Consider the following 16433-nt stretch of genomic DNA (forward strand, 5'->3'; position numbering starts at 1 on the left):
GGAGCGTGTGCTATGGGTGGGTGTTGCTATGGTGACCAGTGAGCTGAGATAAGGCAGGGCTTTACCCAGCAAAGACTTGTAGATGACCGGCAGCCAGTGGGTTTGGCGACGAATATGTAGTGAGAGCCAGCCATCGAGAGCATACAGGTCGCAGTGGTGGGTAGTATATGAGGCTTTGGTGACAAAACGGATGGCACTGTGATAGACTACATCCAGTTTGCTGAGTAGTGTTGGAGGCAATTTTGTAAATGAAATCACCGAAGTCAAGGATCGGCAGGATAGTCCGTTTTACGAGGGTATGTTTGGCAGCATGAGTGAAGGAGGCTTTGCTGCGAAATAGGATGCCGATTCTACATTTAATTTTGGATTGGAGATGCTTAATGTGAGTCTTGAAGGAGAGTTTACAGTCTAACCGGACACCTAGGTATTTGTAGTTGTCCACATTCTAAGTCAGAACCGTCCAGAGTAGTGATGCTAGTAGCGGGTGCGGGCAGCAATCGGTTGAAGAGCATGCATTTCGTTTTACTAGCATTTAAAAGCAGTTTGAGGCCACGGAAGGAGTGTTGTATGGCATTGAAGCTCGTTTGGAGGTTTGTTAACACAGTGTCCAAAGAAGGGCCAGATGTGTACAGAATGGTGTCGTCTGCGTAGAGGTGGATCAGAGAATCACCAGCAGCAAGAGCGACAAATACAGAGAAAACAGTCGGCCTGAGAATTGAACCCTGTGGCACCCCCATAGAGACTGCCAGAGGTCCGGACAACAGGCCCTCCGATTTAACACACTGAACTCTATCTGAGAAATAGTTGGTGAACCAGGCGAGGCAGTCATTTGAGAAGCCAAGGCTATTGAGTCTGCCGATTAGAATGCGGTGATTGACAGTTGATGAAGACGGCTCTACAGTACTGTCTTTTATTGATGGTGGTTATGATATCGTTTAGGACCTTGAGCGTGGCTGAGGTGCACCCATGACCAGCTCAGAAACCAGATTGCATATTGGAGTAGGTACGGTGGGATTCGAAATGGTGGGATCTGTTTGTTAACTTGGCTTTCAAAGATTTTAGAAAAGCAGGGCAGGATGGATATAGGTCTATAACAGTTTGGGTCTAGAGTGTCTACCCCTTTGAAGAGGGGGATGACCGCGGCAGCTTTCCAATCTTTGGGGATCTCAGACAATACGAAAGGGAGGTTGAACAGGCTAGTAATAACATTTCGGCGGATAATTTTAGAAAAAGAGGTTCCCGATTTGATTTGGGTAAAGGGGAAGTGGGGGTGGGGAGGCTTGGGCAAGTTGCCAGGGTAGGGGTAGCCAGGTGGAAAGCATGGCCAGCCGTAGAGAAATGCTTATTGAAATTCTCAATTATCGTAGATTTCCCAGACGTGCTCAATGGGATTGAGATCCAGGCTCTTCGCTGGCCATGGCAGAACACTGACATTCCTGTCTTGCAGGAAATCACGCACAGAACGAGCAGTATGGCTGGTGACATTGTCATGCTGGAGGGTCAAGTCAGGATGAGTTTGCAGGAAGGGTACCATATGAGGGAGGAGGATGTCTTCCCTGTAACGCACAGCGTTGAGATTGCCTGCAATGACAACAAGCTCAGTCCAATGATGCAGTGACACACTGCCCCAGACCATGACAGACCCTCCACCTCCAAATCGATCCCGCTCCAGAGTACAGGCCTCGGTGTAACACTCATTCCTTCGACGATAAATGTGAATCCGACCATCACCCCTGATGAGACAAAACCGCGACTCGAGAGTAAAAGAGCACTTTTTGCCAGTCCTGTCTGGTCCAGCGACGGCGGGTTTATCCCCATAGGCAACATTGTTGCCAGTGATGTCTGGTATGGACCTACCTTACAACAGGCCTACAAGCCCTCAGTCCAGCATCTCTCAGCCTATTGCGGACAGTCTGAACACTGATGGAGGGATTGTGCGTTCCTGGTGTAACTCGGGCAGTTGTTGTTGCCATCCTGTACCTGTCCCGCAGGTGTGATGTTCGGATGTACCGATCCTGTGCATGTGTTGTTATACGTGGTCAGCCACTGTGAGGACGATCAGCTGTCCGTCCTGTTTCCCTGTAGCGCTGTCTTAGGCGTCTCACAGTACGGACATTGCAATTTATTGTCCTGGCCACATCTGCAGTCCTCATGCCTCCTTGCAGCATGCTTAAGTCATGTTCACGCAGATGAGCAGGGACCCGGGGCCTCTTTCTTTTGGTGTTTTTCAGAGTCAGTAGAAAGGCCTCTTTAGTGTCCTAAGTTTTCATAACTGTGACCTTAATTTTTTTACTGTCTGTAAGCTGTTAGTGTCTTACTGACCGTTCCACAGGTGCATGTTCATTAATTGTTTATGGTTCATTGAACAAGCATGGGAAACAGTGTTTAAACCCTTTACAATGAAGATCTGTGAAGTTATTTGGATTTTTACGAATAATCTTTGAAAGACAGGGTCCTGAAAAAGGGACGTTTCTTTTTTTTCTGAGTTTATATCCACAGTAAAACGAGTCCTATATTGACATAACCTGAAAGGCTGCTTAGCAAGCAAGAAGCCACTGCTCCAAAACCGCCATAAAAAAGCCAGACTACGGTTTGGAACTGCACATGGGGACAAAGACCATACTTTTTGGAGAAATGTCCTCTGGTCTGATGAAACAAAAACAGAACTGTTTGGCCATAATGGCCATCGTTATGTTTGGAGGAAAAAGGGCATGGAAGCCGAAGAACACCATCTCAACCGTGAAGCACGGGGGTGGCAGCATCATGTTGTGGAGGTGCTTTGCCTCAGGAGGGACTGGTGCACTTCTCAAAATAGATGGCATCATGAGGATGGACAATTATGTGGATATATTGAAGCAACATCTCAAGACATCAGTCAGGAAGTTAAAGCTTGGTCGCAAATGAGTCTTCCAAATGGACAATGACCCCAAGCATACTTCCAAAGTTGTGGCAAAATGGCTTAAGGACAACAAAGTCAAGGTATTGGAGTCGCCATCACAAAGCCTTGACCTCAATCCTATAGAAAATTTGTGGACAGAACTGAAAAAGCATGTGTGAACAAGGAGGCCTACAAACCTGACTCAGTTACACCAGCTCTGTCAGGAGGAATGGGACAAAATTCACCCAACTTATTGTGGGAAGCTTGTGGAAGGCTACCTGAAATGTTTGACCCAAGTTAAACAATTTAAAGGCAATGCTACCAAATACTAATTGAGTGTATGTAAACTTCTGACCCACTGGGAATGTGATGAAAGAAATAAAAGTTGAAATGAATAATTCTCTCTACTGTTATTCTGACATTTCACATTCTTAAAATAAAGTGGTGATCCTAACTGACCAAAGACAGGGAATTCTTACTTGGATTAAATGTCAGGAATTGTCAAAAAACAGAGTTTTAATGTGTTTGACAACGGCGTATGTAAACTTCCGACTTCAACTCTATATACGAAGAAAACGATATATACACGGGACAGGACGGGACACGACAAAACACACGTCCGACTGCTACGTCACATTAAGCACAATTGTTCCCCTCTTACTGGCCAGCCTGTTTCATTTCTTTCTCTCTTATTTGTGTTTACTTCACATCTTGTACCCATCTGTCCCCTCCCAGTCTCCAGCCTACACCCTGGTGTGGACCCGGCAGGGTAACGGCAAGCTGCCCAACAGAGCCATGGACTTCAACGGCATCCTGACCATCCAGAATGTCCAGCCTGAGGACGCTGGCATCTACTTGTGTACAGGCTCCAACATGTTTGCCATGGACGAGGGCACTGCCGTCCTCTACGTGCCAGGTTCGTGATCCCAGACAGGCGCCATCATGCTGTTAGCCATCAGCCTCTATACCACCCTACAAGCTCTATTTCTTTGAGTTCCTCCCCTTAGCCCTCCTTGAATGGTGCATGCCCCGCCTTCCTTTTGCTTTGCCTCTGTCCCCCTTATATCATGCACTGTGTTAAATGTGTTTATCTGTCTGCAGCTTCTGGCAAACAGCATAACCCCTGTCACTCCCGCTCCCAGCCCCCCACTTCCTGAACTCAGATAACCTCTCACTTTAAACCCTTCCAATCTCTCTCTATGCTACCTGTCTCTGTCTTTCTAATAATGGCCTGACCGTCTTACTGTGTGTACAATCTTTACTGGTGTTAGGTTCTAAAAACTCACGGACAATTAGTGAAGCTTAAACTAAGTTTAATCAATCAAAGGGTCAGACAGCTGAACAGAGAAAAAACATGTTCCCACCAGCACAAGTATATAAGTCTCCAACTTCCCTATAAACATGGCATTTTTATTGCTATTCATAAAGTTATGTGATGCGGGTAGTAATCTGTTCCTTCTCCCTGAATGTGACCTGACCTGACCTCACAGCTCTCGACCCTTATCAGTGACCTCAACCATTACATTCCTCCTACAGATAACCATTAACTTCTGGTGTAGAAACCAGACCGTGGCCCTTTCTCCTTTCCCTAGGATACCTGATGATTAACAATATTTCAAGTTTAGAAGTCAGAACCCATCGCTGGTCCATGAGCAATTTACCGCTTGTGGATATACTGATGATAAAATAATCAAAAGGTCCATCAGTTTAAGATACAATATGTGTGTTGTTTGTCTAAGACGTCATAGCACACAGTAGACCTCAATGCTACCAAAGCCCAAGATATTGCCCAATCAAGAGTTTCAAGTAGTTTTAGTTACTATGAACTGTAGTCTTACCACCCCCAATGGATATACCAAAGAAGGTTGTCTTGTCCAGTGGCATATATTTGATGTATTTTCAAGTTGCTTCTTGGTTTAATACTCAGTGATGACTTATCAATCCTTTGGTCTCTGTTGCCATCGGTGACATCTTCTCTCTGATCTTAAGCTGTTGCTGTCTTCACTGTGTGTACGGTGGTGGTGGTTTGGTAACTTTTTAGCCACTTGTACACTAGTTTGTGCCACTTCAATTTTCTTACTAGCAGGGTGTTGGTTATTCGGTGTCTTTCCTGAACTCTGCAACCCTGGCTGGGAAGGTGGTGGTTTCTCCTTGAGCTGTAGTGGTTGATGAGGTATATGGATGACAAGATGGGTGCTTAGTGACTCTGACTGGGACTGACATTCAAAGAGGACTTCAGTCAATCATCCCGGTGACATACAGTACTGTATAGAAGCCCCATCACGATCCCAATCTCAATCCTCCCTCGAGTGTGACGTGATGATCATACAGGGAAAGAACAACCACACACTGTATAAAAATCTGATCCTTTGTTACTTTCCGGATTGTTTTGATGAATGTTGATGTTGAAAATGGTGCTATCAACCTTGCAGCAGGTAAAGAACCTCTGGTTGAACTTTAGGTTAGTAGTATATCTATCTATTGCTGCTTTCATTATCTGTTATATGGATCTGACTATTAAGAGGGTCCAAGGCATTGCATTGTCAATAGTAAGTAAGGCTTCTTGTTTTGCATCATACTATCCAGTATGTGTAAATCTGGCTCCAAGAAAATGTGTTCAAGATTTTACTTTTGAAGATTATTGAGACTAGTTTGATTTCAATGCTGTCACAAATCAACTTACTTGCTTGCGTATGTCACACTTGTTGCATTTCATTTGTGTTGCGGTTTAACATTTTATTCAACATTTATAAATCAGGGGCACAGTAAAAAAAATTATAATAGATTTTTTTATACCAATATGTTATCCAAGCATAGTATATTTTGACTGTATAATCAAATTTGAGAAATGTTACATAAACAGCAAGATACATAGATAGGGAAAGATGATTGGTTAGTACTTGATTTTACGCTGTATTCATGCGTTTACTTGCATGATAAAAACACAGTTTACATTTATTTTGACAACAGATAAAAGAAGTTTGTAAAAAATGTTTTGTCAGTGCATACATTTTTTTATGTTTGAAATGTGTCTCGTCAAAAAAAACAAAAAAAAAACAAATATTTACACAGTATCTTACTATGAGAAAAATAGATCGATTCAGTGGCAGAAATATGCCAATTCAAATCTCACTGGTGTGCCGATAGACAGAATCTGTCAGGATAACCAAAGATGCTGTTTCAAAGACATTTTACTGTACAGTATACTATGTACTGATTTGAAATGTATTTGTAATACCTAACGGATACTGATGTAATATACAAATATCACAATGTGTTTTTTAAAATCTTAACTGTGAAAATGTTTGTGAAAAATATCAGTTGATTAAATGAATGATAATCGACTGAAGATATGACACTGAGACATGCAGAGTGAGACTTCAATGGATCAGAAGATATTACCAACCTCAGTGTACAAGGCATGCATGTTTCGTAAATGTGGCTCTCTAATATCTGTATGCTTGTTGTCTTGTGTTCTGCCATAACTTATTGTTGTGTTCTTGTCCAATGTGTTTGTGACGTATACCTGTAACTAGATGATTTTGAATCTCTCTGAGTAGACATATTCACTGTTACACCAGCAAATGACCATAGTTCATAGCAGCAATATGTTTTATATAGCATCGTGGAAGACACATTTCGGTTGAATGCATTCAGTTGTGCAACTGAGTAGGTATCCCCCTTTCCCCCTTCCTGTATGTAATATGAATGCAATAACACAATCTCCAAGGTGATATGGTTTATATCCTACCCAACATTCACAGAACCTCAGAAATCTCTCAGAAAGCATACAATTACTCACCTAAATTCATCCAAAGGTAAGTGTGTGATGATTGTGAGTACATAAAACTATGAATGCAATAACACCATCTCTGATCATCATGAAAAAGCTACCTGACTCCTTGGTCTGCATGTGTAGTACTGGCTCAATCAGATTAGTTTTTGCATGTGTCTAAATGGACAATCCTCGAAAAATGCACATTTTTCTTTGAAGAAAGGGGCTAGTGTCCTCAATACCTAGTTGTTGTTCCTCCTCATTCAGTTCTCAATCTGAATTGGAGAAGCTGTTTGAATACTTAAAATGCATGATGGGGATTTGGTGCCTATTGCATTCAAGTTCTGTTATGTTCCTTGCCGATCATTCTGCTGTTGTATTGTTGTGTCTTGTGCTTTTTGGAAAATCACTGGCACAATAAATACCAGGCAGTACTTGGATGGACCACAGTATTCTGGGGAATAATTGGGCCACAGGCTCAGTGGGAGGAGCATTGGATGATGATTCCAATGCCAGTGTTCCACCGTTGACCCGGACACTCACCTGTCAGTTTGCCTGTCCTGTCCCTTCCTTCTCCCTCCCCCCCATTTCCAGAGGCCTCACAGACTCAGATGTTTTACACGACCTATGAAATGTTGGAAGGACATGGAAAGCGTAAGTGGGCATGGCATGGCCACACCTCTCCACCTCCACCCCACCTCACCCCTGGAGGGCTTCTCACTCTCTCGGTCACGCATGCATTCATCTACCGCCGTCCTCCGCATGGAAATGGTGGTCTGGTAATGTCCATGTACAATCAACCACAGGGATTGCATACAGTTTACACTTCACATAAGGTTATATGGTTAACTGGACTATCATAGGGAAGAATGCATCTTCCAAGGTCTTAATTGAAATGCCGAAATGCAAGTCGAAGCTGCCTCTGCATTTCGTCTCCTCAAACGTATAGCCTTTGAACAGACAATATTCCTGATAACATATATCTTTACATATATATTATCTTTATGATAACATACGTTGATAATACTCTTGACATCATATACTTTAGTTATTACAGTACATAATAGATTGTACATTAGCATTACTAGGCCTTGTCTGGCTCCTATGGTATGGGTTCATAGGTGCAGGTGCATGCTCATTTATGTGGGAAGCTCCTCGCAAAGGTTGAGTCCACCCACAAAGTTCCTCATGCACTTAATCTCAGGTTCCCTCAAGTTTTCCATTTGCACAATAATTCACACTCACATTTTTAACGCAACGCTAGTATGCGACAAGTGTTGCACATTTTAGTACATTCTTCTGACCGAGATCAGATCTGTATCTTTACCTTATAACCTCAAGTATCTGAAGTATTTAGAGGGAACGTTACATACTCAATAAGACATTCTAGAATGTTCTTATTTCCCCATTCTATGTAGATGCACTTAGCTTGTTGTCTTCCAATCAACACTCAACACAGAGGAGACCCCACCCACACCCACCCTATCTGCAGTCTGCTTGCCAGTCCCACACAGGGACACACACTGGTCTGGAATAGCTTCCATAATGTGCTTCAAACATCATGCTGTGCCTAGTACACATCATATCCACCATCATGGCTGTTAGCTCACTGGAGGGTGGAGAATTCCTCTCATCATCTTCATTGTTCACCTCATCTCCCTCTGGAAGCTACCTACAGACACCCTCCTTCAACTGTCACACCACCCATTTACAGAAGTGATATTGTAAGGAAACGGCAGGTTTGGAAAAGCTTTTAGGAATCTGTAGAATAGACTAGATAACTTTGCAAAGTTCACACGCAGGTCACTCAACTGTATAAGTCTTCATCAAAGTCAAGCCCTAAGATTCAATCATCGCTCTGTAACCTTATTATACACTGCTCAAAAAAATAAAGGGAACACTTAAACAACACATCCTAGATCTGAATGAAAGAAATAATCTTATTAAATACTTTTTTCTTTACATAGTTGAATGTGCTGACAACAAAATCACACAAAAATAATCAATGGAAATCCAATTTATCAACCCATGGAGGTCTGTGAAGTGGAAAACCACACTACAGGCTGATCCAACTTTGATGTAATGTCCTTAAAACAAGTCAAAATGAGGCTCAGTAGTGTGTGTGGCCTCCACGTGCCTGTATGACCTCCCTACAACGCCTGGGCATGCTCCTGATGAGGTGGCGGATGGTCTCCTGAGGGATCTCCTCCCAGACCTGGACTAAAGCATCTGCCAACTCCTGGACAGTCTGTGGTGCAACGTGGCGATGGTGGATGGAGCGAGACATGATGTCCCAGATGTGCTCAATTGGATTCAGGTCTGGAGAACGGGCGGGCCAGTCCATAGCATCAATGCCTTCCTCTTGCAGGAACTGTTGACACACTCCAGCCACATGAGGTCTAGCCTTGTCTTGCATTAGGAGGAACCCAGGGCCAACCGCACCAGCATATGGTGTCACAAGGGGTCTGAGGATCTCATCTCGGTACCTAATGACAGTCAGGCTACCGCTGGTGAGTACATGGAGGGCTGTGCGGCCCCCCAAAGAAATGCCACCCCACACCATGACTGACCCACCGCCAAACCGGTCATGCTGGAGGATGTTGCAGGCAGCAGAACGTTCTCCGCGGCGTCTCCAGACTCTGTCACGTCTGTCACGTGCTCAGTGTGAACCTGCTTTCATCTGTGAAGAGCATAGGGCGCCAGTGGCGAATTTGCCAATCTTGGTGTTCTCTGGCAAATGCCAAACGTCCTGCACGGTGTTGGGCTGTAAGCACAACCCCCACCTGTGGACGTCGGACCCTCATACCACCCTCGTGGAGTCTGTTTCTGACCGTTTGAGCAGACACATGCACATTTGTGGCCTGCTGGAGGTCATTTTGCAGGGCTCTGGCAGTGCTCCTCCTGCTCCTCCTTGCACAAAGGCGGAGGTAGCGGTCCTGCTGCTGGGTTGTTGCCCTCCTACGGCCTCCTCCACGTCTCCTGATGTACTGGACTGTCCTCTGGTAGCGCCTCCATGCTCTGGACACTACGCTGACAGACACAGCAAACCTTGCCACAGCTCGCATTGATGTGCCATCCTGGATGAGCTGCACTACCTGAGCCACTTGTGTGGGTTGTAGACACCGCCTCATGCTACCACTAGAGTGAAAGCACCGCCAGCATTCAAAAGTGACCAAAACATCAGCCAGGAAGCATAGGAACTGAGAAGTGGTCTGTGGTCACCCCCTGCAGAACCACTCCTTTATTGGGGGTGTCTTGCTTATTGCCTATAATTTCCACCTGTTGTCTATTCCATTTGCACAACAGCATGTGAAATGTATTGTCAATCAGTGTTGCTTCCTAAGTGGACAGTTTGATTTCACAGAAGTGTGATTGACTTGGAGTTACATTGTGTTGTTTAAGTGTTCCCTTTATTTTTTGAGCAGTATATATCATTGTATACTTTGTTCCCCAGTATTTCCATGTCTCATTGTTGAGGCTCATCACAGTCAGGGCCCATCCTCATAGAAAACATAGATGATGAAATATTGGCCTTTTAGTGTCTGTGTCTGTCAGATCAGTAAGACCCAGACCAGGGCTTATCTCAGAGCTTAAATAGCCTCATGGTCCTCCCAGGCTGCTGAAAGGGGGATTTCTTTTGCTCTGACGCCCTGGGATCAGATGGGATTGAATGTGGCTGGGGCTCAGTGTCCAGTCAAGCTGGCACAGAGAGCTGTGCCCAGAGAACCGTGTGCCCTGCCAAGGCCAGCCTGCCACCTCTCATCTGCATCGGCTGCACAGAGGCCCTGGCTGCCAAGGGGCACGGACGTAGACCACGTACTCGGCTTCGTCCCGCCACCCTCTCTCTGTCTTCCATCATAAGCATTTGCACACAGACACAGTCTTGGCCTGAGTGAGTCAGGACACAGCCTCACTGAAATTCAGTACAGCCAAAAAAACACTTCATGCTGTCAAGTTCCGGTCTGGTAGCCATGAATATATTATTTATTGCTACCATTTATTATACAAAAGGATGAGGTAAGTGTTTGTTGATCAAGTGTGACATAATTTCTCATCTCATGCAGTAGCTGTAAAGTGTTGACTGTAAACAAAGCTCCTTCCTACAGAAAAGCCCCTTCCTGCCCTTTGTGAACTCTAATGTCCCGTATTTTGCGGGCTGTCTATTTCTGAGTCATGCTGAACTGTTCTCTGTCTTATTGTAGCTCGCGAGGGGGTCCAGCCAGTGGCTACTGTCACTCCCTCTGTCCTGACCATCCAGCAAGGAGGCCATGCTGAGTTCCACTGTACTGTGACTGGCAACCCTACCCCTGCCATCGAATGGATAGGTAAGGAAGGCCTGGCTATAGCCGGTGGAAAACGTATAGTATTAACTAAGCCCGCACAAACTGTATTGTCTTGTTCTTTATCAATACAGTTTATGCTGGCTTAGTCTTGAAGTTTTGGAGGTATACACTGAGGGTATGAAACATTAAGAACACCTGCTAGTGGTATAGACTGACCAGGTGAAATCTATGATCCCTTATCGATGTCACGTGTTAAATCCACATCAATCAGAGTAGAATAGATGAAGGGATGGAGACAGTTTCAAGAAAGATTTTTAAACCTTGAGAGAATTGAGACATGGATTGTGTGTGTGTGCCATTCAGAGGATGGATGGGCAAGACAAAATATTTAAGTGCCTTTGTACGAGGTATGGTAGTAGCACCTTGTTCAAAGGCACTGGCCCAGGCGCAAGAACTGCCACGCTGCTGGGTTTTTCACTCTCAACAGTTTCTCATGTGTATCAATAATGGTCCAACACCCAAAACACATCTGGCCAACTTGACACAACTGTGGGAAGCACTGGAGTCAACATGGGCCAGCATCCCTGTAGAATGCTGTTCTGGGGGGGACAACTCAATATTAGGAAGGTGTTCTTAATGTTTATTCACACTGTACAATTTCATTACTGACAAAAGGGGAACATGAAATCTATGTGTTTCTAGGTGGAGGTCCCGGTAATAGGATGAGCCCCAATGCTGTGGTCCGTGGAGGGGTCCTGACCATCCCTGCTGTGGAGAGGGAGAATGGGGGGGAGTACATCTGCAAGGCCCTCAACACCCACGGAGAACACACATCACGGGCTGTCCTCCACGTCAGTGGTTCCCAAACTGTGGGTCGGGACCCACTTGTGGGTCACAGCAGGAGTCCAGGTGGGTCGCGGGATGCCAAAATATATAACGCAACATGCAACAATTTCAAAGATTTTACTGAGTTAGAGTTTATATAAGGAAATCAGTCAGTTGAAATATATTCATTAGGCCCTAATCAAAGGATTTCACATGACTGGGAATACAGATGTATTTTTTTAAAGTAGGGGCGTGGATCAGAAAACCAGTCAGTATCTGGTCTGACCACCATTTGCCTAATGCAGTGCGACACATCTCCTTCACATAGAGTTGATCAGGCTGTTGATTGTGGCCTGTTGAATGTTGTCCCACTCGTCTTAAATGGCTGTGCAAAGTTGCTGGATAATGGCGGGAACTGGAACACGCTGTCGTACACGCATGCCATACACGTTGTCTACCATCTGAAGTAGGTTACGCCAGTGACAATCGAAGGTGAGCGTTTGCCCACTGAAGTAGGTTACGACGCTCTACTGCAGTCAGGTCAAGATGTAGTGTGGACAACGAGCATGTAGATGAGTTTCCCTGAGACAATTTGTGCAAAAGATTTGTTCCCACATATGCTGTGCAAACCCACAGTTTCATCAGCTGTCCGGGTGGCTTGTATCAGACCATCCCGCAGGTGATGCCGGTTGTAGAGGTCCTGGGCTGGCATGGTTACACATGGTCTGCGGTTGTGAGGCTGGTTGGAAGTACTGCGAAATTTTTTAAAACAATGTTGCAGGCTGTTTATGGTAGAGAAATGAACATTAAATTATCTGACAACAGCTCTGGTTGACAATCCTGCAGTCAATATGCCAATTGCACGCTCCCTCAAAACTTCAGACATCTGTGGCATTGTGTTGTGTGACAAAACTGCACATTTTAGAGTGGCCTTTTATTGTCCCCAATACAAGCTGCACCTGTGTAATGATAATTCTGTTTAATCAGCTTCTTGATATGTCACACCTGTCAGGTGAATGGATTATCTTGGTAAGGAGTAATGCTCACTAACAGGGATGTAAACAAAATATTAAACACATTTAGAAAAATATGTTTTTGTGCGTATGAAACATTTCTGTGATCTTTTATTTCAGCTCATGAAACATGGGACCAACACTTTACATGTTGCATTTATATTTTTGTTCAGTATATATAAATATATATATACTTTTTTGGGATGGAAAAACGCTTACAGTTTAAACTTAAATGACTAAAACCAAATAGAAAGTGTGTAGAATATACAATACCAGTCAAAAGTTTGGACACACCTACTCATTCCAAGGTTTTTCTTTATTTTTACTATATTCTACATCGCAGAATAATGGTGAAGACATCGAAAATAACACATATGGAATCATGTAGTAACCAAAAACGTTTTAAACAAATTAAATACAAAATATGTATATGCCCTATTTGGCTAAAGACCAAGTCCATATCATGGCAAGAACAGCTCAAATAAGCAAAGAGAAACGACAGTCCATCATTACTTTAAGACATGATGGGCATTCAATCTGGGAAAGGTCAAGAACTTTGAAAGTTTCTTCAAGTGCAGTCACAAAATCCATCAAGCGCTATGATGAAACTGGCTCTCATGAGGACCGCCACAGGAAAGGAAGACCCAGAGTTACCTCTGCTGCAGAGGTAGGAATTTCATTAAGGTTACCAGCCTAAGAAATTGCAGCCCAAATAAATGCTTCACAGAGTTCAAGTAACAGACACATCTCAACGTCAACTGTTCAGAGGAGACTGCGTGAATCAGGCCTTCGTGGTCGAATTGCTGCAAAGAAACCACTACTAAAGGACACCAATAAGAAGAGACTTGCTTGGGCCAAGAAACACGAGCAATGGACATTAGATTGGTGGAAATCTGTCCTTTGGTCTGGAGTCCAATTTGAGATTTATGGTTCCAACCGCCGTGTTTTTGTGAGACGCAGAGTAGGTGAACGGATGATCTCCACATGTGTGGTTCCCGCCGTGAAGCATGGAGGAGGAGCTGTGATGGTGTAGTGGTGATTTAGTTAGAATTCATGGCACACTTATCAAGCATGGCTACCACAGCATTCTGCAGCGATACGCCATCCCATCTGGTTTGTGCTTAGTGGGACTATCATTAGTTTTTTAACAGGATAATGACCCAACAAACCTCGAGGCTGTGTAAGGGCTATTTGACCAAGAAGGAGAGTGATGGAGTGCTGCATCAGATGCCCTGGCACACCCGAAATTGCCCGACCGTAAATCAAATCAAATTGGATATGTCAAATGCACCGAATACTACAGGTGTAGACCTAACAGTGAAATGCTTACTTAAAAGCTCTTAACCACAATGCAGTTTTAAGAAAAAATACCAAAATTTATAGATAGATAGATAGATAGATAGATAGATAGATAGATACACTATCCTTCAAAAGTTTTGGGTCGCTTAGAAATGTCCTTGTTTTTTATAAAGAAAAGCACATTTTTTGTCCATAAAAATAACATCAAATTGATCAGAAATACAGTGTAGACATTGCTAAGGTTGTAAATGACTATTGTAGCTGGAAACGGCTGATTTTTAATGGAATATCTACATAGGCGTACAGAGGCCCATTATCAGCAACCATCACTCCTCTGTTCCAATGGCACGTTGTGTTAGCTAATCCAAGTTTATCATTTTAAAAGGCTAATTGATCATTAGAGAGAACCCTTTTGCGATTATGATAGCACAGCTGTAAACTGTTGTGCTGATTTAAAGAAGCAATTAAAACTGTCATTCTTTAGACTAGTTGAGTATCTGGAGCATCAGCATTTGTGGGTTCAATTACAGGCTCAAAATGGCCAGAAACAAAGACCTTTCTTCTGAAACTCGTCAGTCTATTCTTGTTCTTTGAAATGAAGGCTATTCCATGCGAGAAATTGTCAAGAAACTGAAGAATTCTTACAATGCTGTGTACTACTCCCTTCACAGAACAGTGCAAACTGGCTCTAACCAGAATAGAAAGAGGAGTGGGAGGACCCGGTGCACAACTGAGCAAGAGGACAAGTACATTAGAGTGTCTAGTTTGAGAAACAGACGCCTCAGAAGTCCTCAACTGGCAGCTTCATTAAATAGTACTTGCAAAACACCAGTCTCAACGTCAACAGTGAAGAGGCTACTCCGGGATGCTGGCCTTCTAGGCAGAGTTGCAAAGAAAAAGCCATATCTCAGACTGGCCAATAAAAATAAAAGATTAAGATGGGCAAAAGAACACAGACACTGGACAGAGGAAGATTGTAAAAAAGTGTTATGGACAGGCGACTCTAAGTTTGAGGTGTTCGGATCGCAAAGAAAAAGGCTGAAAAAATGTAAAGATGCTGGAGGAGTGCTTGACGCCGTCTGTCAAGCATGGTGGAGGCAATGCGATGGTCTGGGGTGCTTTGGTGGTGGTAAAGTGGTGGTAAAGTATTTGTACATGGTAAAAGGGATCTTGAAGAAGGAAGGCTATCACTCCATTTTGCAACGCCATGCCCTGTGGACGGCGCTTAATTGGAGCCTATTTCCTCGTACAACAGGACAAAGACCCAAAGCACATCTCCAAACTATGCAAGAACTATTTAGGGAAGAAGCAGTCAGCTGGTATTCTGTCTATAATGGAGTGGCCAGCACAGTCACCGGATCCCAACCCTACTGAGCTGTTGTGGGAGCAGCTTGACCGTATGGTACTTAAGAAGTACCCATCACGCCAATCCAACTTGTGGGAGGTACTTCAGGAAGCATGGGGTGAAATCTCTTCAGATTACCTCAACAAATTGACAACCTGAATGCCAAAGGTCTGCAAGTCTGTAATTGCTGCAAATGGTGGATTCTTTGACGAAAGAAAAGTTTGAAGGACACAATTATTATTTCAATTAAAAATCTTTAATTATAACCTTGTCAATGTCTTGACTATATTTCCTATTCATTTTGCAACTAATTTCATGTATGTTTTCATGAAAAACAAGGACATTTGTAAGTGACGCCAAACTTTTGAATGGTGGTGTATATAAAAATACACAAAAATAAAATATAAACAAAATATATAAAAACTGTAAAAAAATATATAGAAAAAAGAGATGATAAATAGATGGAAAAATAATAATAAACATATATACAGGGGGTATATACAGTTTTTAGGGCCTGCCTCTGACAGCCTGGTATAGAGGTAGCTTGGCCCCAGTGATGTATTGGGCCATACGCACTACCCTCTGTAGTGCCTTGCGGTCGGAGGCCGAAACAGTTGCCGTACCAGGCAGTGATGCAACTAGTCAGGATGCTCTCGATGTTGCAGTTGTAGAACCTTTTGAGGATCTGAGGACCCATGCCAAATTCTTTCAGTCTCCTGAGGGGGAATAGGTTTTGTCGTGCCCTCTTCAAGACTGTCTTGGTGTGCTTGGACCATGTTAGTTCGTTGGTGATGTGGACACCAAGCTCTCAACCTGCTCCACTACAGCCCTGTCGATGAGAATGGGGGCATGTTTGGTCCTCTTTTTCCTGTAGTCCACAATCATCTCCTTTGTCTTGATCACGTTGAGGGAGAGGTTGTTGTCCTTGCACCACACGGCCAGGTCTCTCACCTCCTCCGTATAGGCTGTCTCGTCGTTGTCGGTGATCAGGCCTACCACTGTTGTGTCATTGGCA

The 16433-nt window shown here is 43.8% G+C and overlaps 1 protein-coding gene across 5 annotated transcripts in view; it reads left to right on the forward strand.

Moving 5' to 3' along the window:
• The window catches only part of LOC115167974 (basement membrane-specific heparan sulfate proteoglycan core protein), a 157801-nt gene that overhangs the window by 108472 nt on the left and 32896 nt on the right, over nt 1-16433 (forward strand). For all 5 annotated transcript variants that reach the window (XM_029722772.1, XM_029722774.1, XM_029722776.1 and 2 more), the window contains 4 exons: nt 3614-3794; nt 7248-7307; nt 10856-10978; nt 11639-11845. In XM_029722772.1, coding sequence (XP_029578632.1) covers nt 3614-3794; nt 7248-7307; nt 10856-10978; nt 11639-11845 — 571 coding nt within the window. The remainder of the gene's footprint in view (nt 1-3613; nt 3795-7247; nt 7308-10855; nt 10979-11638; nt 11846-16433) is intronic.

The sequence above is a fragment of the Salmo trutta genome, chromosome 30 (genome assembly GCF_901001165.1).
Source record: "Salmo trutta chromosome 30, fSalTru1.1, whole genome shotgun sequence".
Classification (NCBI taxonomy): domain Eukaryota; kingdom Metazoa; phylum Chordata; class Actinopteri; order Salmoniformes; family Salmonidae; genus Salmo; species Salmo trutta.